Raw genomic sequence first — 25,924 nt, forward strand, 5'->3', positions numbered from 1 at the left:
CACACTATATTCATCCAGTATTTGAGAACAAGTGTAATTACCAACTTTCAACAAACTCTGCACATAGTTTCAAACTAATTTATTTCAGATATGTTTTTGTTTTCTAGTGACCTTGATGTCACATTATTTGTATTAGTCTTCTTTCACTGTAGTTTATCTATAACACAAATTGCAACAATTCCTAGAATTGAATGCATTGTCAAGATGTTTTATATGTGACTGTGATCATATCAGCAGTAATAGGGGAACTGGTGAGTTATTGTGGAGAGCAGTGGATGTAACAAGTTGCAGTTTGCCTACCGTGAATAAATGAAGAAAATTAAAAGGATATGCTTCCTGATCATTATATAAATGATCAAGAAGTAAAAATCTACCTCAACTTTGTAACTGGATTCACAGACAAAATACAGTCCTGTAAAATGAGATGCATATTTCTTAAACACTCTGTAATGTGATATTCTCAGTTGTAATTTTAGTACTTTGTCATAATTTTGCAGACTATCACTTGTTTTATGCTGAAAACTACAACTAATTGTGTAATATAGCAATTTTTTGTATGTACCTGCATTTTGATAGACGTGTTCCTAGATGAAACTGCTGCTTGAGGCTGAAGTTGACAAGGTGAGGTTCTGAGGAAATTCAGGAATAGGACTATTCACTACTGTTTCTTTATTGATACAAAAACAGTGTCAGTTCTTTTTCTTGTTACAACTACTGCAATTAGTTGTCCACAGCCATTTTCCTTCTTGCATGCTTCTCCTCAGGCAAGTCTAAAGTCTTCAGAAGAGAGATGTCCTTGCACGTGTGTCCGTCATCCTCTTCTCTCAGAACTAGTAGCGCTCACTGTACGGGTATTCTGGATGGTTTTCCATTCTGTAATTTGAAATCAAAGAACATAAAACACAACAAACTATATGAAATGTTTTTATTGATGAAGAGGAGGTAGGACATCCTGAGTAATCAGTGCACATCTCTACTCGGGAAGTGTCATCTTGTAAAGCTTGGGAAGGTTGTATAGTTCTCTGACCGTATCAACAGGAATGTTGTGCACTTCACTTTTGAGATGGCCACAGACAAAAAATAATCCAGAGGCCTGAGGACAGGTGGTGTTGGAGGGCAACCTTCAGGTCTCATTTCATAAGAGGATTGGATACAAAGCAGTGGTAAGATTGCTGCAATATCAAACCAGCAAGTCAGCGAGCTGAAATCTGTGTTGGCACAATAAGGGCCTGTGAAACAAGTTTGTACAGTGTGCAGAGACACTACACTGTCAATTTACTTAGTGTGTAGATCACTGAATGTCATAGCAATAGTGCAACTACCCTAACATCATGTTTACAAAGATAGAGCAACATTCTCAGTTCAAGACTGAACTGAACAAGGTCAGAGTACACAAGAATGTTTCCAGAGACCTCATGAAGTTGCAATGATGCAGCATTACCATACAGCACAATCGTACAATGGGTTAAAGTGTTCAGATTAGGCACAGATGCTGTGAAGGATCACATGCGCACAGAATGATCCCGCATGCAGGACAATACAGTTCAACTCCTCACTTCCTTGTTGGACACTGATCACCATTGGACTGTGCACGAGTTGACAGCAGAAGTCAGATATGCCAAAAACTGTGCTCCATGTTCTGCACAACATCCTGGGATACTACAAAATTTCAGCACATCCGATACCCCACAATATGTCCGAGGAGCTGTGAAGGTGATGTTCATTGTAGTATACGACACTGACAGGGTAATACTGCATCACGCTTTACCACCAAGGGTGACAGTAGATGCTGCTTACTACTGTACATTCCTGCAACACCACCTCAGTCCAATGCTCAGGGGAAAGAGACAGCATTTCGTGTAACGGCACCTCATCATTCAACATGACAATGCGGGATGCCACATCACTGCTGCCATCCAGGACCTCTTGTGCCACTGGTGATGGGAGAGACTGGAACATCCACAGCATTCACCCAGCGCGAGTCCCTGTGATTACAATTTCTTTGCCAAAGTGAAAGAACCACTGCGATGACATTATCTGTGCCACAGGGGGGGTCAATATGGGACATCAACAGAAACAGATGCACAGATGGTATATGATGCCTTCTGGACATAAATAATGGAGGTGATTATATTTAAGGTGTGCAACTATAAGTACTTCTTTCAGTAAAGTCATTTCAATGAAAAATAATGGTTCTCATTACTTTTTATCTAGCCCTTTTAAATGCATCTCAGATAATATTGGGGCTTCAGATGCAGTCTTACATGAGTAGCAACATGTGCAGTTGCCACATGAAGCATTTACCACATCCTTCAATAATGGGCAGTGGAGTGATGTGGTTTCTACTAACACAAACTTTCACACATGTTGGTTCTTGCTATTATGACACACTGTGTATATGGCAGGTTATTCCGACATGTATACGAGATGTGTGAGAAAAGTAATGAGACTGACAACAGTGTGAGTGATCTGGCAATGCTGTTGTTCAGTTGCGTAGACCACTGGGTTCATCCCTTTCAGATGTTCAGTCCAAGTTTCAGCACCATACAGTCACCAGGTGATTTTTGAGAGCACCATCAGTGAAGTTGTGTTTTTGTTGTGTGTTACGAAAATGTAGCAGTGGAATTTAGAACAGATATGCCATCAACTTTGCGTTAAACTTGGGAAATCCACAACTCAGACATTTGAAAAATTGAAACAGGCCTACGGGAAACATTCTTTATCATGATTAAAAGTTTTTCATGGCACAAACCATTTTTGTACGCTGAACTCACATTGACGATGAACCTCACTCACTCAGGGAGGCCTTCAGCTTAAAAACTCAACAAAAAGGTTGAACGTGTATGTGCTCATGTGAGACTGTGTCTCCAGGACAAACTGTCAACCAAGTGTTTTACAAAGATGTCATTGAAAGTCTCAGGAAAAGAGTGACTCACACAAGACCGAGCACTGCAGACAAGTGGATGCTGTATCATGATAATCCCCCATGTCATTCAGCCACTTCTATCACAGAATTTTTTTACCTCAAAAGGCATTCCTGTTTTTCCACAGACCCCCATTTCATCTGATCTGAATCCTCATGACTTTTTTCTTCTCTGGAAATTCAAAAATGTCATAAAAGGACATTATTTTGAGACTCTGGAGAACATTCGAAAAAATGTGACCAAAATGTGGCCCTGCTAGCTGATGCCTTTCAGTGCTGCTGACGAGACTGGGAATGAAAATTCCACCAGTGTACAGCTGCCGAAGGGAACTACTTTGAAGGGGACAATGTTGTTGTTAAAAGAAATTTAAAATATTGGTAGATAAAAAATCGGTCTCATTACTTTTCTCACACACCTCTTAGTCTACACTTAGGGGCATCTTCCTCTATACTCATAATCGGTACGATTTTTTTTCACATTCCCATGACCAGTCACACGTTGTACCATGAGTTTAATCTGTCCCCTGTTCAAATCCAGATTATACAAGCACGGCTTTGACATCATTAGCTGGCCACATTTTTGTTTTTGGATCATGGTCCAGTATGCTAAGTGATGTATCCTGATCCAGCCACATAGTTTTGATTTTACCATTCAAGTAGTGATGGTTAGACCAGGTTCCAGTCCAATAAATGGAGTACTGTGCCTGTCTGGTCATTATATCAGCTTGTTCATTGTCACTGATTCTTAAGTGACCATTTACTCACAGCAGGTTTACCCTGTTGCTTTTCTCTTGTCTCACAAGAGCTTCATAGCATTCTGTAATGATCTTTGATCTTCTTTTCAGTGGTTGACGGAGATTTCAGAGTTGCTTCACTGCCCAAATAATGTAGATGCTATGATTCTTGTAGCACCTACACAAATACTCCTCCATTCACATTCTGATGGTGAATATTTCTGCCTGGTATACTGTGGCCAGAAAGACTGCTCTCTCTGGTCTAGGATGTAGCCTGTATACTCCAGCCCCAAAACCTTTGTCTGTTTACAACCTATCAGTAAACCACACAGTCTTCTGTATGGTGTAATGGTTTCTTCTTCCACTGCTCCCTTCTTTCAATTGTTATACTGAAAGGTTTACTGAAGCAGCTGGAATTTATTGTATGGGCAACTGGAATTTCCCTGATCATTACTACAATTACCACACTCACTACACTGGAATTAGATTCTATACATTTCTAAGTGTCTCCAGTTATTGCCAGTTTTTAACCCGTATGCCCCTGCTGCCACCGTAATCCAAAGGTGTAATGGGAGCAAGTCCGGCACGGTGTCCATCCCAGCACTGGGTGCACTGCAGATTCTGCCTGTTACAGCTAAGCAGGCCAGTCTCTGCACTTGGCCAAATTCCCTATCAGCCACAACCTGTTCTAATTTATTCCATCGTACTGTAGCCCCATAAATTATCATTGGTCTTATTACAGTGGTGTATATCCAGTACATACTCCTGAGGTTTAGATCGCAGTGTTTACCACAGGCCCTTCTGGTGCTCTTAAGAGTACCTTTTACCTTGCAACATATTTCTTTATGTGAGGGGCAATTGACAGTTTAGCATCCAGGGTTATCCCCAGATAATCCACTACTCTGTCTACTGCTATGGTTTCATTGAGGATCTGAGATTCCTGTATGTATGTTTATGCTCTGTCATAAATGGTACTACAACAGTTTTCTTGGGACTGACATTTAGATCTTGTTTTGTGTACCAGTTGTCCACAATGTGTGCACAGCATGCCACTGTTCTAAGGGTACTAGCAAATCTTTATAGTGTTACTATGACTAAGACATTTGTGTATCCTTGCCAAAAGTAGCCTCTAGTATTTAACTCTTCGATTAGTTCATTCACCACTAGGTTCTATAGTAGGGGGGACAGAACCCCTTCTTGCAGATATTCCTTGGTGGTACGGCAGCCATTCTCTCATTCATCATTGTGGCTTCTACCTTTCTCCTCCTAAGAAAGATGTGTCAGGTTGCAGACAGGCAAAGTTAAAACGCACTTACATATGGCTTTCGGCCACAGCCTTCATCAGTAAAAGAGTGACATACACCATTCACACATATAAGAAGCGCACCTCGTGCATACACTCCAGCATCCTGGGCCATGATACTGGAAGTGGTGGTCTTGTGTGCATGAGAAGTGCTTACTTGTGTGTGGGAATGGTGTCTGTCTCTCTTGTACTGATGAAGGCTGTGGCTGAAAGCTATATGCAATGTCTTTTAATTGTGCCTGTCTGCAACTTGGCATGTCTCCTTTGTGGTAATTAGCAATCTGCCTTTTCCTACACTGTTGATATTCCTATCTGAGTTTACATTGTTTGTTTTCTCCTACTTAGCATGATCTTAATCCATTTGCCATGTTCATCTGTGATCTATCCATGGATTCAAAGCTTGTATCACTAAAAGACCCCTTGATATCCAGGAAGAAGCAGAGGGGCACTTCCTGAAAGTGTAGAGCTTTCTTCACATTCCATTCCCAACAAGCTGATGAAATGTTGTTTCATGTTGTTGCGTGGTCATTATGCATGGTTGGTTTACATGCAGAGGAACCTCAGTTAACCTCTTCATACCTAACCAGTTTTCCTAGTGTCTTTAGAAGAAAAGAAAACAGACTGGTTGGTCTCGTATCCTTATCCTTGGAATGAGCAGATCTCCCTGAATCTGGAAAGAGAACAACCTTCACTCTCGTCCAAGCATTAGGAATGGTTCCTGAAACTATGCTCACCCTAAACAGTCAACATAGGAATTCAATTAAACCCTCTCCTGCTTGTAGCAATGCAGCTGGAAGGATTCCACCTGGGAGTGGCAACTTGAATCATTTATAAGTTTCCAAGGCCCGCTGGATTTTTTTTTTAAAATGACACATTCTCTGGCAGATTCCCAGTTTTCCCTTTGATTATCTGAACACCAGTGTCTCTCAGAGACTAACTCCTGTTCTGAGAGATCTTCCAGAGTGCAAGAGGAAAGGTGGGTCTCGAGGATCACGTCCAGTGTCTCACTTGCCATCCTCGTGTGCTCACCATCCTCCTTCATTAGAGTAGCTCCTGGATTAGTCAGTGTTCCAGTGAGGATTTTAAGAAGCCTAGCACAAGCAGCTGTACCTTCTACTTCCTCAGAGAATAGTTGCCAGGAAGATAGCTTTTCTCGCTTGAAAGAAAGGTTTTATTTGGTGGGGGCCTTCCAATATTTTACCCATTGTCTTTTTTTCTTCCAAGGTTAAACAGTCTTCTTAACTACTCCCTTTACAATTCTCTATTGTTGTTCCACTACAATAAATTTCTGTTTCTGCACTTCATGGTAACTGAAGAGTTTTCTCAACATGAGACTGCAATGGCAGATTTCACTGCACATGCCGTTCCTCAGTCTCTGTCTGAGCAGGCCTCAGAAGGTCATATGGCATCGACTGACCACTGTGTCAACCTCAGTTGATAGGCATCACTATATGTGGCTATGGAAGGGCATGTGGTCAGCACACCACTCTCTTGGCCATTCTTGGATTCGTGGCAGCAATTTCCTCAATCTACTGGGTTTCTTATTGAAGTTTTGACTTTAGATAAGCATGAATTAAAGTTCTTCCTATATGAGTCACAGCCCATTTTCCTAGGATTCCAATAGACTGATCTGTTTAACAATCATTTCAACTTCGAACTTAATTTACATGTGGTCTAGGGATGCCACCTTTCAAGAAACCCTGGACTGGACAACTTCTCGATCATACAGAGTGAAGGAAATAATAATAGTTTACTACAAATATTTTAAGTAATATAATCAGTTTGTTGTACCTATAATTTCTAAAGGTATAACATTTAGTTTTAATATTGTGTTAACACAAAAAAAAGAAAGTGTTCTCTGTTTCACGCTTACTTGTAATGTATGGATTTGCCATTTAACATGAAATGAATTTTTAAATGAACATTTACAGGCAATACAATGAGTTTGATTCAAAGTTAAGATAAAAAAAGAGAGATACAAAATCTTGAAGAAAATGTCCAACCGTAACATGATCACTGTTTTGTGTTCATGAATGCATATTTTATGTTACTCTTTACTGCTTTCAGTAGACCTTCCTGTCCCTTCTCTCTTTCAGAAAATTCATGAGTCACCACAACTTTCATAAAAGTTCACTTTTATTTTAAGTTCCCTTTTCACTAAGGCCATGGGCATTTGATTTCTTTCTTCTGACCTCTGGTTCACTGTCTTACTGAAGATTCTTTCAGAAAATGAGTCACTGGTAGGAATTGTAAATATGAATGATGCAAGCCTAAGTAATTGCAAATGGCTGATGTCAACTGCGGTCTCTTGCTTACAGAAATGTGCCAAAATCTGGTATTCTGCTTTACTTTTATCAAGTCTAGCATATCTATACTGGAAATCACAGAACTCATTGTGTACTGATTTACATACACATTGAGATTCAAATTGTTGTAACCTTTAAAACTGCCATTGCAGAGGAAAATCTTCTTGTTATTTAAAAAAAAGCAACAACATCAACTTGCAAGCAGACTAAACACGATGTTCTCAGAAAAGTCGTAGTTTTAACATAAGTTTTCGATGTACTGTGACAAGCAAGATTGTGCACCACTATCAAAATTCAATCTCTGTTATTTTGGTATTTCCTCCACGATTTCATGAACTTTTTTTCTAAGAATTTATTCTGTTTCCTGCTCTCTAGCTTGCACTTAAGTTCCCTTATTATACCGTCCAACTCAATGAAAGTAACTGAGTTGTTTTACAGTTTTCTACCAGCAGTTTCAAACAAGGGTGAATTATGCTGCAGAAAACAAAGATGGAATTCAGAAATTGAATTTACAGTTTCTTCAGTGTCATATTCCCCATTTGATGTCACAAACTGCCAAATAAATCTCAAAGAATTCTTCTTGCCCTTTGAAATAAAATATGACTTGATGGTAGACTGGAAGCATACAAGTCTGTCAACTGCAGGAAGTAGTGACAGCAACCTCGTATGGACATTTTGTAATATTTCCTTAAACTCTATATCCACACAATCTCTGAAAATTCCCTTAGTGACTGAACATTTGATGCAGAGGAACCAAATTCACTGTAGATTTTGAGAACTAAACCCTGTACATCATAATGATATATGTTAAGGCCATGTTTTACAGTAGTATTTATGACATAGCAGTTGTAATTAGCTATCAAAATGGATGGATTTCTGTTTTTCAGTAAGACAAGAAGCAATTTTTTTTTTAAGTATTCATAAAAATTTAGCAATTTCTGACATATCTTGTGGTTAACATCAAAATAATGAATTGCACAAGGAAAGGTTTTGTATTTCCTTAGCCTGAAATATTTGAAGACACAGAAAAGTAGGCTTTATGAAAATCGCCTATGACTACATCTTGAATGTATGGGCCACATACATTTTCTGAGATAGCAATTCCCTTAGTTCTTCCACATGAAATTTTAGATGGAATATTACTGTTTGGAAACAAGGAATGATACAATTTAATTTGATATTCCAATGATACTTCTAGCTAAGATCATGCTTTACACTGTGGTAACCAGGTGCAACTTCAGAATGTGTTACACCATCTTCTTCACACATATGTTTCTTCCGAAGAAAGTTGTGACTGTTGTATTTTTATGATTCTTCTGTTGTGCCAGGATGAGTTTTGTGTTTTCTGATGACTATCTTATCTTCATTCAAATTTTATCTGAAACATGGAGCGGCAAATGAAACACTTTATTGTGAAGTCATCTGTTTTCATCAACCACATGGAAATATCTTTGTTTTCTAACCAGTCTTTGTTCAAAACCATATGTCTTTTAACTTTCTTCTGTAGAACACATGAAGCTGATGAACTGTTTGCATCCTTAGTGAAAGGATGAAATACCTTTTTCTAATGCCATTCCTTCCTAATTGTAATATTTTCAAATTGGATGTAAAATGTGGTGGCTACTTAACTACCAATAATCCCTGATTACACATTTAAGTGTGTGTTTTCAATCATGTATAGCGATTTTTTCTCTTCATCGGCATTATTCAGGTGTGTCATGAGTCCCTTTAACTGTGAACCTGGACAGTACTTTAAATTACAGGACAATGCTGCTGAACACTGGATGGGTAGCAATGCTACTGTGGTCAGATAAGGATGTCTCCATTTACATGTACCTTTGTTTGACGTAAGTACCCATCAGAATAGACCCAAAAGCTATGTCAATTGTTTCTTCCCTTCTTCTGTTTCTAAAGATTCTCAAATTATTCTCTAGTGGAAATTTGAGTAAGTGCTCATCTGTTGGTGTCACTGCTTTCCCACAAAAGGTTGCCGGTACTTGCATCACAACCAAACAACAGTCATTCATTCTGCTGTTAGCAGCTGTCTGCCGGTCTCCTCACTTCCAGGGAAGGAGGAGTATTGTCCTTGTAAGGAAGGAAAGCTGAGGACAATATGATTACACAAATGCTTTTTTCTTCACATTGTTTCATCCTGACAGTCACCAAATCCGTGGAGCAAAGTTTGCCATTGGTATGAATGAAATTCCATTTTTGACATAAACACATGTTCTAGGGTTACTTAAGATTTCTAGCATAAATCAACTTACCTCTAGTTTCTCTGGGACTTTAAATGTCACCTTTATATAGTAGGGTTCCTTGATTAGGGCCATGTCCGCCTCTTATCTTCCCAGAAGATGACTCTGGGTGACAGCTGCCCCTGTACTGTGTTGCTGACAGCAACCTGTGAGAGCCCTAAGTACAATTTCAGATCCTGTTCTCACATTGTCACCAGGGATTATTTGCTGACTTCCACCACAAGCGTTGGCCATCCAATATAACCTTTCAGATGATTACCCTGAGTCCTTGTCGAGATCTTATGATTCTATAGCAGTACTTTCTCAAACAGAGTGCTAGGAGGAGTATCCTTAAGAAGGTTTGCTACCCAAATTGATACCTTTGCGGTCCTGAAGAGCTCAGCTGCTGTCTTTACCAGAAACTCGTACCCTCTGCCACGGGGATGTCTTAGGCATGATCTTAGGCATGGCTGATCCATTGTTTCCATCCTCTCACCGTCCAAGAAAAGAGCACCTTTGTCCAAATAGACTGACCAGAATTTGGGTCCTGGACTTGTGTCGCCACCAACTGTCCCAGAGAGATCCATCTGTAAAAGCTCCATCTGCTGTGAGTTGCTGTGAGTTGATGCTGACAATCAAATGTCCCTGATGGATTACCACCCTCCTGAAAACGAGACTGCATTATTATAGGAGTGTTCCCTTGCTTTTTGCCTTGACTTTTTCTGGATCCATTTATCCTGAGAAATGAGAGTATCAGACTACTCCCTTGTTCACTTGTTCCCCATCTTATGATTACCTCCTTCACTCTGAGGAAGTCTTTTTTAGGAACTCCTAGTTTCAAGACCTTTTAATTCCCTCCATTTATGTTTAGGATGCCATTCTTTACCTTCCTTTCCTGTTTGTCCTTTGAGAAGTTTCCTCCATTGAGCCCCAAACAAGGATTTGAGTAGACCTGGTCCAAATTCTCAGTGACCGTTTCCTCTTCTTGGAATGGTCTGTTGCCCAATCCATTTGCGGACATTTGCAGAAACAGCTTCCATAGGTCTGGATGTATGAGGTCTCATCTTTAGTTAATTTTGTTTCATGTTATCCATTACCATCCTATGAGAATTGGGGATTTATTTATTCAACACCGCAGAATCCCACACAGTGCAAGGCTAATTACACAGAGTGGTCACCTGTTATCCTTGAGGTTCCATTAATGATACATCTTCCCATATGCCACACACTCTCAGTAAGGATTGCATCACATCTTGGGTTCGTTATCTAGGTAAAAGGGGAATGCTGTGGAAGCAGATATAGGAGTGACTGAAGGGAGGGGCATTGTGGGACTCTCTCATCTAGTTCATCTCCTGAGGCTCATGTACCATGGGAAACCATGGCAATAGTTGTGATAGCCAAGTATAAACCTCAGCTTCTTACAAACACACAAGCCTCTCTGCATCTACAGACAGTGCTTCTACTAGGTGATGTCTCCCAGAGAGGGAGTGATGGATAGTGTGAGTCATTTCTCCATCTAGTATTATATTTGAGAATGTCTTTGTTATGTTCTGCTTGTGATTGCCTGTTGAGAACAGACTTCACAGGGGAGTATATGTACTGTGATACTATTGCCAGTATGCTAAACTGTTTGTATACTTCAGGCAGAAGTAATAACCTGTTCAGAATTTAATTTAACTAATAACCAAAATTTTAAGTGTCATTTCATAGAACCAGGTATATTGCTGGTGGCCCACGTCTTCTCAGCACACTATTTTGATGTCATAACTCAGTGTCTTCATCATGTGTTTCCTGAGATTGATTGCTTTGCTGGCCAGGTCCCATATTTATAGCTGGGTGGTGCCTGAATTCACTATGCTGTCTATGCCCAATGTGACTGTTTCTTGTGGTTGTGTCCATCTCGAGGCGTTTCCCATTCTGTCTGCAATGTGAACACAGAATGTCTTAAATTGGTGAAAGCACCAGAATAGTGAACCTAAGATGGAAGGAACACCAAGGCCACTAAATCAGCAATAGGACAATGCCTGGAACTTTAACGCACCATGTCTGTACAAGATATTACATTACACAAAATATTGCATGACACAAATGTTTAAGTTTGTTTCTTTTTTGCCCCCCCCCCCTCCCCCCTTTAATTTATATCTAAAAATTCAGCCAATGAGTAGGAGTTGTCATCTAGAAATTCTTTTAATTTATTTTTAAATGTTAGTTGGCTATCTGTCAGGCTTTTGATGCTGTTTGGTAGGTGACCAAAGACTTCTGTGGCAGCATAATTTACCACTTTCTGTGCCAAAGTCAGATTTAACCCTGCATAGTGAAGATCATCGTTTCTCCTGGTGTTATAGCTATGCACACTGCTATTACTTTTGAACAGTGAATCTACTGAAATCAGGATGGTGGAGAACCTAATGAACTGGGAAGCTGGATATCAGCTCAGTATGGCACAGAATCCAGCTTTGGAACTACTACAGAAACACAGAAAAAGTTACCTGGTCCGGTAATGAACCTCGGATGACTGGGGGCTTAATTAACAGTATTAGATGTCATAAAGAGCACCAGGTGGAAACTATCTCCTTGAGGGACAGCCATAGCGGTCAAGGAAAAGATATGAAACAACTTCAATGACCTAAAACCTCATGCACTGCACAACTTGGGAGCACACATAATATGGAACACTTGACAGCAGCTACCACCACACAAAATTACTGTGGTGTGTTCAGACATAATATGCAACTCCAGCAGCAGCCTGACGATGCAGGAATCACATCTCGCAGGCGTGCCATGAGAGAAAGCTGCTGTGGTCACAAACAGCACAAGAAATGTCTACAGCTCCAGGTTAGTGCTAGAATGTGCCTGCTGGGTGCGGACCTAATACAGAACGCCACTGGATGGCTGCCACCATGGAGGACAACCACAACAGGTGCGGTCAGAATATGGAACATCTTGAGAAGGATACCACTGAAAGAAACAGGTGCAGCGAGTCTGGACGGCACGGTAAACACCAAGCACGGGCACAAATGGGACCCAGCCACCAAAACAATCAGTCTCAGGAAACGCTGATGATGACATCAAGGTATGACATCAAAATATCATGTTGGGAAGATGCAGGCCACCAGCAGTACACCTATATTATGACAATGAATCAGTGGGAAAGTTTAACAAATTAAAATTTTAAGTTTCTGAAAATAGTGTGATTTGTATAAACTGAACTTAGGACTTACCCAGGAATGTAGCCTCGGACTTGTCGCCCTGCCGGTCCCTTATCCAGGCGCTCCAGCATGTCCATGTCTTCTGGGGACAGCTCAAAGTCGAACACCTGCAAGTTACAGAACACGTTCATCCAACACGTTAAGTATGATTCAGCATAACAGCTATGCAGTTTTAAGGGAATACTGTACTCGGGTACTCTCAGAACCCAGAGCACCTACATGGATGACAGCTCAATTCTCATACACTGATGAGCCAAAACATTATGATCACCTATTTAAAAGCCCATGCTATCACTGTTCAGGAAGACATCAAGCACAAGGGATTACAACTGGTCCCTAATAATGTTCACACAGTCCACAGCTGTCACGATGCCTTCGATTACTAATGTGAGTCCCGCAGAAGCTCAGGTGAATGTCCCCGATAACACAGTAGTGCTCCCACGGGCCCGTGTCTGTGGCGCACGGCGCACTGCATGTTTCGAGCAGCTTTTCACATGGACATGACCATCGAACTGGTTTAACAATAAATGGGACTCATCTGACTGGGCAACATGATTTCATTAATCTGAGGGCCAATTTTGATGATCCCGTGCCCACTGAAATCATAAATGATGATGTTGGCTCAACATGGGGAACACGTAGGGGTTCTCTGCAGAACACCGTGTTCAACACTGTGCACTGAGCAGTGTGCTCAGAAACACTTGTCTGCACCAGCACTGTACTCTCTCATCAGATCTGCCACAGACTGCTGCCTGTCTTGATTTACAGTGGACAATCCTCTGAGCTCTATGTTCTTATCACCTACTCGTGGTTTCAGCATTGTCCAACCACTTCCCACAGATACTCATGACAGTAGTGTGCAGACAGCTGACTGTCTGGGCTGTTTCTGAGAGGTTTACTCTCAGGCACTGGGCCACAACAATCTGGCTTTCATCAAACACTTAATTTGGTGGATTTATGCATTTGCACCACTTACCCCCCATCCTTAGAATGATTCCCCATTTGGCTGTGCTCCAATTCTTATCTTACTGTATCACATACACTCAGCATGACCAGGTGGCAGTGGTCATAACGTTTTGGCTCATCAGTGTACGATGCATGACGACAACCTAGCATCTGAAGTGGGTGTCGCTGCTGCAGTCTTCAGTCTGGACACTGGTTTGATGCAGGTGTCTCTGCATTAACAACTGCAGCCTATACTGACTTGAGCATGCTTATTGTAATGATTCCTCAGTCTCCCTCTACAATTCTGACTTACCGCACTTCCCTCACAAAGTTGACGAGACTCAGGATGTGTCCTGTCAACTGATCACTTCTTTTAATCAAGTTGTGTCACAAATATCTTTCTGCTCATTTTCTTCAGAACGTCCTCATTAGATGTTCGATGCACACATCTAATCTTCAGCCTTCTACTGTAGTGTCACATTTCAAAAGCTTCTGTTCTCTTCTTGTTTCAACTGCTTATCATCCACATACCACTTCTGTATAAAGCTACTTGAGACAAATCTCTTTGCAAGAGACTTCCTCACCTTTAACCCTCGAGTGGGCGCACTGTTTTTCACAACATGGTGAGCACGCAGTGTACTTTGCACAAGTGTAAAGAATAGCAGTCTTTTATGTTACCTAGGTACCGTTGGTGGGGAGGCTTGCGTGCCTCAATGATACAGATAGCCGTACCGTAGGTGCAACCACAACGGAGGGGTATCTGTTGAGAGGCTAGAGAAATGTGTGGTTCCTGAAGAGGGCAGCAGCCTTTTCAGTAGTTGCAGGGGCAACAGTCTGGATGATTGACTGATCTGGCCTTGTAACACTAACCAAAATGGCCTTGCTGTTCTGGTACTGCGAACGGCTGAAAGCAAGGGGAAACTACAGCCATAATTTTTCCCGAGGGCATGCAGCTTTACTGTATGATTAAATGATGATGGCGTCCTCTTGGGTCAAATATTCTGGAGGTAAAATAGTCCCCCATTCTGATCTCCGGGCGGGGACTACTCAAGAGGACGCCGTTATCAGGAAAAAGAAAACTGGCGTTCTACGGATCGGAGCGTGGGATGTCAGATCCCTTAACCTGGCAGGTAGATTAGAAAATTTAAAAAGGGGAAATGGTTAGGTTAAATTTAGATATAGTGGGAATTAGTGAAATTCAGTGGCAGGAGGAACAAGACTTCTGCTCAGGTGAATACAGGGTTATAAATACAAAATCAAATAGGGGTAATGCAGGAGTAGGTTTAATAATGAATAAAAAAATAGGTGTACAGGTAAGCTACTACAAACAGCATAGTGAACGCATTATTGTGGCCAAGATAGACACGAAGCCCACACCTACTACAGTAGTACAAGTTTATATGCCAACTAGTTCTGCAGATGACGAAGAAATTGATGAAATGTATGATGAGATAAAAGAAATTATTCAGGTAGTGAAGGGAGACGAAGTATGAAATAGTGAAGGCAGCAGAGGATCAAATAGGTAAAAAGATGAGGGCTAGTAGAAACCCTTGGGTAACAGAAGTAATATTGAATTTAATTGATGAAAGGAGAAAATATAAAAACGCACTAAATGAAGCAGGCAAAAAGGAATCCAAACGTCTTAAAAATGAGATCGACAGGAAGTGCAAAATGGCTAAGCAGCGATGGCTAGAGGACAAATGTCAGGATGTAGAGGCTTATCTCACTAGGGGTAAGATAGATACTGCCTACAGGAAAATTAAAAAGACCTTTGGAGAAAAGAGAATCACTTGTATGAATATTAAGAGCTCAGATGGAAACCCAGTTCTAAGTAAAGAAGGGAAAGCAGAAAGGTGGAAGCAGTATATAGAGGGCCTATACAAGGGCAATGTACTTGAGGACAATATTGTGGAAATGGAAGAGGATGTAGAGGAAGATGAAATGGGAGATATGATACTGCGTGAAGAGTTTGACAGAGCACTGAAAGACCTGAGTCGAAACAAGGCCCTTGGAGTAGACCATTCCACTAGAACTACTGACAACCTCGAGAGAGCCAGTCCTGACAAAACTCTACCATCTGGTGAGCAAGATGCATGAGACAGGCGAAATACCCTTAGACTTCAAGAAGAATAAAATAATCCCAATCCCAAAGAAAGCAGGTGTTGAGAGATGTGAAAATTACCAAACTATCAGTTTAATAAGTCACAGCTGCAAAATACTAACACGAATTCTTTACAGATGAATGGAAAAACTGATAGAAGTCGACCTCGGGGAAGATCAGTTTGGATTCTGTAGGAATGTTGGAACACGTGAGGCAATACTGACCCTATGACTTATCTTAGAAGAAAGATTAAGGAAAGGCAAACCTATGTTTCTAGCATTTGTAGACTTAGAGAAAGCATTTGACAATGCTGATTGGAATACTCTCTTTCAAATTCTGAAGGTGGCAGGGATAAAATACAGAGAGCGAAAGGCTATTTACAATTTGTGCAGAAAGCAGATAGCAGTTACAAGAGTCGAGGGGTATGAAAGGGAAGCAGTGGTTGGGAAGGGAGTGAGACAGGGTTGTAGCCTATCCCCAATGTTATTCAATCTGTATATTGAGCAAGCAATAAAGGAAACAAAAGAAAAGTTCAGAGTAGGTATTAAAATCCATGGAGAAGAAATAAAAACTTTAAGGTTCACCGATGACATTGTAATTCTGTCAGAGACAGCAAAGGACTTGGAAGAGCAGTTGAACGGAATGGACAGTGTCTTGAAAGGAGGGTATAAGATGAACATCAACAAAAGCAAAACGAGGATAATGGAATGTAGTCAAATTAAGTCGGGTGATGCTGAGGGAATTAGATTAGGAAATGAGACACTTAAAGTAGTAAAGGAGTTTTGTTATTTGGGGAGCAAAATAACTGATGATGGTCGAAGTAGAGAGGATATAAAATGTAGACTGGCAATGGCAAGGAAAGCGTTTCTTAAGAGGAGAAATTTGTTAACATCAAGTACAGATTTAAGTGTCAGGATCTCGTTTCTGAAAGTATTTGTATGGAGTGTCGCCATGTATGTAAGTGAAACATGGACGATAAATGTGGTGCTACAGAAGAATGCTGAAGATTGGATGGGTAGATCACGTAACTAACGAGGAGGTATCGAATAGGATTGGGGAGAAGTTTGTGGCTCAACTTGACTAGAAGATGGGATCGGTTGGTATGACATGTTCTGAGGCATCAAGGGATCACAAATTTAGTATTGGAGGGCAGCGTGGAGGGTAAAAATCATAGAGGGAGGCCAAGAGATGAATAAACTAAACAGATTCAGAAGGATGTAGGTTGCAGTAGGTACTGGGAGATAAAGAAGCTTGCACAGGATAGAGTCGCATGGAGAGCTGCATCAAACCAGTCTCAGGACTGAAGACCACAACAACAACAATAGGTACAAATATGAGCAAAATAACAGTTTAATCTTTGTTTAACTAAACTATAATAAAATAAACTATCACTACTTTACTCTGTTGCCACATACAAGTGTCACCCCATAGTAATGACCCACTTGAAGAATTAAATTGCGCCGGCTGGTGTGGCCGTGCGGTTCTAGGCGCTTCAGTCTGGAACTGCGTGACTGCTCCAGTCACAGGTTCGAATCCTGCCTCAGGCATGGATGTGTGTGATGTCCTTAGGTTAGTTAGGTTTAAGTAGTTCGAAGTTCTAGGGTACTGATGACCACAGATGTTAAGTCCCATAGTGCTCAGAGCCATTTGAACCAATTAAATTGCACAGTTGCATCAGATCCCTGCCAACTGCTTATTTGATTACTAATTATCTCACAGATAACTGCCTCATTGTGGGACTACGCTGCTAGTTCAGAATCTGGGCCATTTTCTTGTACAGATCATAAATTATTTCTCACCAGGCTCACTGTTTATTTTATATAACTGCTGCTCACTTGGAAGTATGACAACAGAACTTATCACTACATTAGCTGAAGCAATGAAGAAGAAATAGGTTTGGACTCTCAATTATAGATCAATGGAATGACACAAGACAATGTTATTTGTTATTGGTGCACTTCATACATTGGCATGTTCGCTCCAGGGTTAAACTTATATTTTCTGTTAATAAATTCATCCTCATTTTCTTTTTATCATCAGTCCATATTTTATGCTCTCTCTTCTGTATCCACGTTAGTTATTTTTCTGCCCTAATAGCAAAACTCATCAACTGCTTTTACTATCTCATTTCCTAACCTAATTCCTTCAGCATTATACAATTATACTGTATTCTGTTACCCATGTTTTACTTTTGTTCATGTTTGTCTTGCAACCTGTTTCAACACACTATCTATTGTGTTCAACTGCTTTTCCTAGTCCTTTACTCTCTAACAAAATTTCAAAAAAACTTAAAGTTTTTATTTCTTCTCCCTGGAAAATGTGAAGGGGAAGGTAACACGCCAGATAAAACAAATGGATCCAGAACTTCCAGCAGTGAAAAGTTGGGTTTTTAAATTCCATAAAATTCGTGCCTGACCAGTTGAGATCAAATAAATTGATCAAACAATGAAAACTTCAGGTTTGGATATAAGATCGTTTGTCAGGGGTTTGATTGCTTACCATCGTTCCCTAAAATGAGAGATATTCTACACAAGATCCCACCTACCACTCCTTAAGTGGATTCTACTGCCCATCCAACCTCCACAGCATTCGACCAACAGTTTAATCTTCAGCATTCTTCTGAGACACCATATTTCAGTAGCATCTGTTCTCTTTTCATCTGAACTGTTTATCATCCATGGTTCAATTCTGTATGAGACTGCGCTCAAGACAAATACTTACAGAAAAGACTTCATAACACTTAGCACAAGTACGTATAAAATTCATCATTATTTTGATAATTGAGAAAAAAGAAGGTTCTTGCAATTTTGTTGCTTCCTGTTCCATAATGTTAGCGACATATTTCAGAAAAAAAAAAAAAAAAAACATGCTATATATCACTAAACACAAGTCTCCGAGTGTTGTCTTTCCAGATTAAGTTGGCAGATATCTAAAAGTCTTTTAGTTATTTCCACGGCAAGTTGACCGTAATTCAGTTCTTTCTCTCACCAATTAGGTGATGCCACTTTACATTTTCATTGTCTCTTTGTTTTTTGTTTTATGTTTTCTGGTTACTTATTGTTTGTTTTGCATGTTATTACTCTCATACATCATTCAGTGTTAGATCGTTGAAAATAAGCAAAGCAATTACTTGTTTGTTTGGGTGTTTGTTTGTGTGTGTGTGTGTGTGTGTGTGTGTGTGTGTGTGTGTGTGTGTGTGTGTGTGTTTGTCTAACATTGTTTATTTTTAAGTAACTAACAGGAAGATAATACATAGAACAAAAAATATTTTGTATTCGGCTCTTTATATATATCCTCATTCAGTTTCTATATGGTTCAATGCTTCTGGTTTAAGACACTAATTACATGCACAAACAAAGCAATCGAAATGAAGTAACACCCAATATGTATGCAACATACCTAACACACAAGTATGGTTTACATAAGTCAAACCTCCATGAAAGAACACTACACTGAACGTCAACGTTACACCCGCCTTTTGCAGCCAAGCGAGTCCGCTATTGCTGAACATTGTATTTCCACTGGACATTCAATGGAGAATGAGAAAACAACGATTTTGTCTACAGCAACACCTTTCTGGGACTCCATTATTAAAGAATCCATACAAATACACCTAGTGGAAAATCTGTTGAACCATGACAGCGACTACCAGCTGGACAGTGCACGGAATCCTATCATCTCCACAATTTGCTCAAATTGAAGAGGACAGAGTGTGCTGATGGCTGTTGCAAACAGCAACCCAGAGGGCGACTGCGTTCTGCTATTCCACCTGCGAGGGCGTTGCCAGCGGGCAGTGTGGTCCATCTGTCAAGTTTTTGACACACACACAGAATAGTTACAGCACGCTATATATTGCGGAATGGAGGACGTTTTCCTCAGTCTGTGACAGCTCACCTGAGGATGACTGGCAGGTGCCCAAACGAAATATCATACGAGGTATTGAATGACGACTTGCTGCAAGCCTGAAATTTGATTAAACTATTAAATATTACCAATTTCAACTGGAGACCAGAGAATTTACCATCTTTAATGACCATAAGACTGTCACATATAGCTTCTGACAAAATAACATGTATTGCTCACTTCAGTAACACAACCAATTAGTCTGCATTTCTCAGTTCAGCACAGATATAAAACACATTCCTGGAATAGACAGTGTAGTGGCCGACTGCCTCTCCCACATCGGCAGCATCACTTGTTCAACAGATTTCACAGAATTCATGGTGGCACAACTATCAGACCACAGACTGCACAACCTGCTCAAAGACTCCGAGTCATCACTTAGACTTCAGATAGTAAAGATTCCCAGCACCAACGGCAAGCTGTATTCCGACGTGTACAGTGGCAAACCTGCCTTTTCCTACCCAAGGCATTCAGGAGGTGTGCTTTCAATAATAGACATTACCTGTGCCATCCAGGAATTTGTGTGGAACACAATTAGTTGCCAGTCATATTGTGTGGACAGGAGTGTAGAAAGACTGCCAAGACTGGTCAAGGATATGTATTAAATGCCAACGTGCAAAGCCACCAGAAACGTGGGCAACTTTCCAAACACAACAGCTTGAATTGCATGCATTCATATCCATGTGGTCAGCCCTTTCGTCCATTGAATGGCCAATGGTATTTATTAACAATGATTGATGTGGCTTCCAGACAGTGGGTGAAGTGTCACCCATTAGCCGGAAGCCACATCAATAGACAACATCTCAGCAGAGACTTTAGCTTCTGCCTTTGTTTCTAGTTGGGAGTCATGCTTTGGTTGCCCTTCACATGTCACGACTGATCATGGATGCCACTTTGAGTCTGATCTATTTGCACAACTTACTAAATCCAGTGGCACTGTGCATCACAGAATAACGAGCTATCACCTCGCAAGCAATGAGATGATAGAATGCTGGCACAATTCACTGAAAGTAAACCTGATGTGGCACAACGCAAGCTGGACAATAGAGCTTCCAGTGGTTTTGCTCAGTCTGAGAAACATTTAAAAGCCAGATTTGAAACCTTGAGCTGCCAAACTGGTGTGCGGTCAGTCGTTGCACTTCCCAAGGAACCCACAATCCCAGCAGCTACCCAACTTGACAGACACCGATTTTTATTTGCCAGTTGAGAGAACGCAACTCCCCATCTGATCCCAGCAACTGTCCAGACATGGCAAGGGTCCTACATTGTTGTTGTGGTCTTCAGTCCTGAGACTGGTTTGATGCAGCTCTCCATGCTACTCTGTCCTGTGCAAGCTTCTTCATCTCCCAGTACCTACTGCAACCTACATCCTTCTGAATATGCTTAGTGTATTCATCTCTTGGTCTCCCTCTACGATTTTTATCATCCACGCTGCCCTCCAATACTAAACTTGTGATCCCTTGATGCCTCAGAACATGTCCTACCAACCGATCCTGTCTTCTAGTCAAGTTGTGCCACAAACTCCTCTGCTCCCCAATTCTGTTCAATACCTCCTCATTAGTTATCTGATGTACCCATCTAATCTTCAGCATTCTTCTGTAGCACCAAATTTCGAAAGCTTCTATTCTCTTCTTGTCCAAACTATTTATTGTCCATGTTTCACTTCCCTACATTGCTACACTCCATACAAATACTTTCATAAACGACTTCCTGACACTTAAATCTATACTCGATGTTAACAAATTTCTCTACTTCAGAAACACTTTCATTGCCATTGCCAGTCTACATTTTATATCCTCTCTACTTCAACCACCATACATTATTTTGCTCCCCAAATAGCAAAACTCCTTTACTACTTTAAGTGTCTCATTTCCTAATCTAATTCCCTCAGCATCACCCGACTTAATGCGATTACATTCCATTATCCTCGTTTTCCTTTTGTTGATGTTCATTTTATATCCTTCTTTCAAGACACTGTCCATTCTGTTCAACTGCTCTTCCAAGTCCTTTGCTGTCTCTGACATAATTACAATGTCATCAGCAAACCTCAAAGTTTTTATTTCTTCTCCATGGATTTTAATACCTATTCTGAATTTTTCTTTTGTTTCCTTTACTGCTTGTTCAATATACAGATTGAATAACATCGGGGAAAGGCTACAACCCTGTCTCACTCCCTTCCCAACCACTGCTTCCCTTTCATGCCCCTCAACTCTTATAGCTGCCATCTGGTTCCTGTACAAATTGTAAATAGCCATTTGTTCCCTGTATTTTACCCCTGCCACCTTCAGAATTTGAAAGAGAGTATCCCAATCAACATTGTCAAAAGCTTTCTCTAAGTCTACAAATGCTAGAAATGTAGGTTTGCCTTTCCTTAATCTATTTTCTAAGATAAGTTGTAGGGTCAGTTTTGCCTCACGTGTTCCAACATTTCAATGGAATCTAAGCTGATCTTCTCCGAGGTAGGCTTCTACCAGCTTTTCCATTTGTCTGTAAAGAATTCATGTTAGTATTTTGCAGCCATGGCTTATTAAACTGATAGTTCAGTAATGTTCACATCTGTCAACCACTGCTTTCTTTGGGATTGGAATTATATTCTTCTTGAAGTCTGCGGGTATTTCATCTATCTCATACATCTTGCTCACCAGGTGGTAGAGTTTTGTCAGGGCTGACTCTCTCAAGGCTATCAGTAGTTCTAATGGAATGTTGTCTACTCCAGGGGCCTTGTTTCAACTCAGGTCTTTCAGTGCTCTGTCAAACTCTTCATGCAGTATCATATCTCCCATTTCATTCTCATCTACATTCTCTTCCATTTCCATAATATTGTCCTCAAGAACAACTGTTGATAATATGTTCTTAAGCTTCCATAACACCTTCCTTTATTACTTTAATACAGCATTTGCTTTTGAAACAAAAACTTCAAGCAATCAAAATAGAAAGTCGTGGGTAACAAAAGGAATCAAAATTTCTAGTGAGAGAAACAGATTTCTCCAAGATTGTTCCAAAAAATACATAGTCACTGAAGAATTTTCTGACTATTGTAAAGCCTACAAAAAACTTATCTTAGAGTGATTAGACAGGCAAAACTTTTATGGAATGACAATTTCATAAGAAAGTCTTCAAACAAAATGAAAGCTATGTGGAAAGTTATTAAAAAAGAAACTTGTAGTTCAAACACCTAAAAAGGAAAACATTTCTCTAACTCTTAATGACTCTAAGGTCACAGATCCATACACAGTTGTAAACAAGTTCAATGAATATTTCACCTCACTAGCAGAAGATCTCATTCAGGCAAACTTCAAGGCATCGTTCTTCAATTCCACCAATACGTCAAACAGCACTAATGCTACAATGTTTGTTTATGAAACAAACCCTGATGAAATTATGAACATAATAAAATTGTTACGCAATAAAATCTCTAGTGGCTATGATGAAGTACCTGACCTCATATGAAAGGTGTGTGCTCCCCATATAGTAAAGCCATTATCAACCATCTACAACCAATCATTAAAAACTGGCATTTTTCCAGATGCTCTCAAAATAGCTAAAGTCTCACCATTACTAAAGAAAGTTTCCCCTGATTTAGTATCCAATTATAGACTATTATCCATATTAAGCATCTTTTCAAAAATCCTGGAAAAACTTTTTTATGACAGGCTTATAAATTTCATAAAAAACCACAACATGGTTTTAGTAAATCTTTATCCACCCACACAGCAATTTTTGAACTGTTGGACCACATACTGAAATCAATTGACCAACATAATATAGCTGCAGGTATCTTCTTAGATCTCTCTAAAGCCTTTGACATACTAGATCATAAAATACTGCTTGCTAAATTGGAAAGAAGAGGAATAAGAGGTGTGGCTCACAACTGGCTATGCTCTTACCTACAAAACCGCAGACAGAAGGTATCACTTCAATATGATATTAATGTACAGAATAAAATAAATAACACAGTTTTCCTCTCGGAGGAAAGAACAATAAGATATGGTGTTCCCCAGGGTTCTGTTCTAGGGCCATTACTTTTCCTCATTTACATAGATGATCTTGTTGAATGTATGAGCCCACAAAAAACTATCCTGTTTGCTGATGATACAAGCATAGTGTTGACTGGATCTAGCCCTGAATCCCTTCAGACAATATCTGATAACTCTATGAAAAAACTTTCTGAGTGGTTTAACAAAAATGGCCTAATTGTTAATAGTGGGAAAACTGTATGTATCAACTTCCATCTAATTCCCACATCCAGTCAAAAAACTATCTAAGTAAAGTTAAATAATGACAAAATTGAAAATATAAATGCAACAATATTTTTGGGTCTTTGGGTCCAACCAAATTTAAAATGGGACACACATATAAACAACTTATCAAAGAAACTCTCATCATTGTGCTATGGACTAAGAATACTAAAATCTACTACAAGTAAATCCACACTAATGCAAGCATACCATGCACAGTTCCACTCACTGCTCCGCTATGGAATCATCTTTTGGGGAAATTCAACTCACAGCACAAATATATTTAAACTACAAAAAAGAGCACTGAGGATAATCCATGGCGTAAAAAGGCTGGAATCCTGTAAACGTCAATTTATAAAACTTAATGTTCTAAGCATCCCATCCCTATTCATTCAAGAAACAATCCTATTCACCAGGGATTACCTCTCAAGAACAGGCAAATTAATCCAAAACAATGATATACACGCTCATTATACCAGAGGGCAATCTAATATCCATCAAATTTTTTCAAGGACATCATCATACCAAAAATATATAAGTCATCTGGGTGTCGTATTACACAATAAAATTCCAGAACAAATAAAAACTTCCCCAGATCCAATATTTAAAAATAAACTAAAGGCATTTCTGACAAAGCACTGTTTCTATTCAGTACAAGAATTCCTGGAAATGAAAAATTATAAATTTCCTTTGTAAAATACTGTGATTAGAGTAAAACATTCTGTAGGCAAAATAATAACCTAATTTCTACTATACACAACTATGTTTCAGTTTCACTTCCCAAAAATTTTTCAGCTCGCTTTTTGAATGTACAAGTACACATTCTATTACTATTAAAACTTAATTGTCTGTGAAATCTCAATGTTAATTTCATGTTTAATGTAGTTTTTAAATGACATTGTCCTTCTGTTGTGTTTCCAGTTGACATTTTCACTATTCTGTAATCTCAGTGATTATTTGTGTAAATTTAAAGTAGCACTACATTGCCTACATGTTTCTTAGTTCCCCATGTAAATTGTTTGTATTCTCTGTATGTGAAGTTACTATATTCATCAATGAACAATTTTGTGTACATTTTTTAAATGATATTTGTTAAGAAAAATGACTTGTCCTATATCATGTGTACTTTGTACAATATGTGATCCACAGGATAAATAAATAAATACAAATACAAATACAAATCACCCTTGTATAGACCCTCTATATACTCCTTCCACCTTTCTGCTTTCCTTTCTTTGCTTAGAACTGGGTTTCCATCTGAGCACTTGATATTCATACAAGTGGTTCTCTTTTCTCCAAAGGTCTCTTTAATTTTCCTGTAGGTAATATCTGTCTTACCCCTAGTGATATACGCCTCTACATCCTTATATTTGTCCTCCAGCCATCCCTGCTTAGCCATTTTGCACTTACTGTCGATCTAATTTTGAGACGTTTGTATTCCTTTTTGCCTGCTTCATTTACTGCATTTTTGAATTGTCTACTTTCATCAATTAAATTCAGTATCTCTTCTGTTACCCAAGGATTTCTATTAGCCCCCATCTTTTTACCTACTTGATCCTCTGCTGCCTTCACTTTTTCATCTCTCAAAGCTACCCATTCTTCTTTTACTGTATTTCTTTCCCCCATTCTTGTCAATCATTCCCTAATGCTCACCCTGAAACTCTGTACAACCTCTGGTTTAGTCAGTTGATCCAGGCCCCATCTCCTTAAATTCCCACCTTTTTGCAGTTTCTTCAGTTTTAATCTACAGTTCATAACCAATAGATTGTGGTCAGAGTCCACATCTGCCCCTGGAAATGTCTTACAATTTAAAACCTGGTTCCTAAATCTCTGTCTCAACATTATATAATCTATCTGATACCTTCTAGTATCTCCAGGATTCTTCCATGTATACAACCTTCTTTTATTATTCTTGAACCAAGTGTTAGCTATGATTAAGTTATGCTCTGTGCAAAATTCTACCAGGCGGCTTACTCTTTCATTTCTTAGCCCCATTCCATATTCATCTACTACATTTCCTTCTCTTCC

At 39.7% G+C, this 25,924-nt stretch overlaps 1 protein-coding gene across 1 annotated transcript in view; it reads right to left on the minus strand.

The window, feature by feature from the left end:
• Positions 1-698: 698 nt before the first annotated feature.
• The window catches only part of LOC126425157 (1,5-anhydro-D-fructose reductase-like), an 82,283-nt gene continuing 57,057 nt past the window's right edge, over positions 699-25,924 (minus strand). Inside the window, exons 6-7 of the mRNA XM_050088107.1 lie at positions 12,722-12,816; positions 699-873 (exon numbers count right to left, since the gene is read on the minus strand). Coding sequence (XP_049944064.1) covers positions 831-873; positions 12,722-12,816 — 138 coding nt within the window. The 3' untranslated portion in view covers positions 699-830. The remainder of the gene's footprint in view (positions 874-12,721; positions 12,817-25,924) is intronic.

The sequence above is a fragment of the Schistocerca serialis genome, chromosome 10 (genome assembly GCF_023864345.2).
Source record: "Schistocerca serialis cubense isolate TAMUIC-IGC-003099 chromosome 10, iqSchSeri2.2, whole genome shotgun sequence".
Classification (NCBI taxonomy): domain Eukaryota; kingdom Metazoa; phylum Arthropoda; class Insecta; order Orthoptera; family Acrididae; genus Schistocerca; species Schistocerca serialis.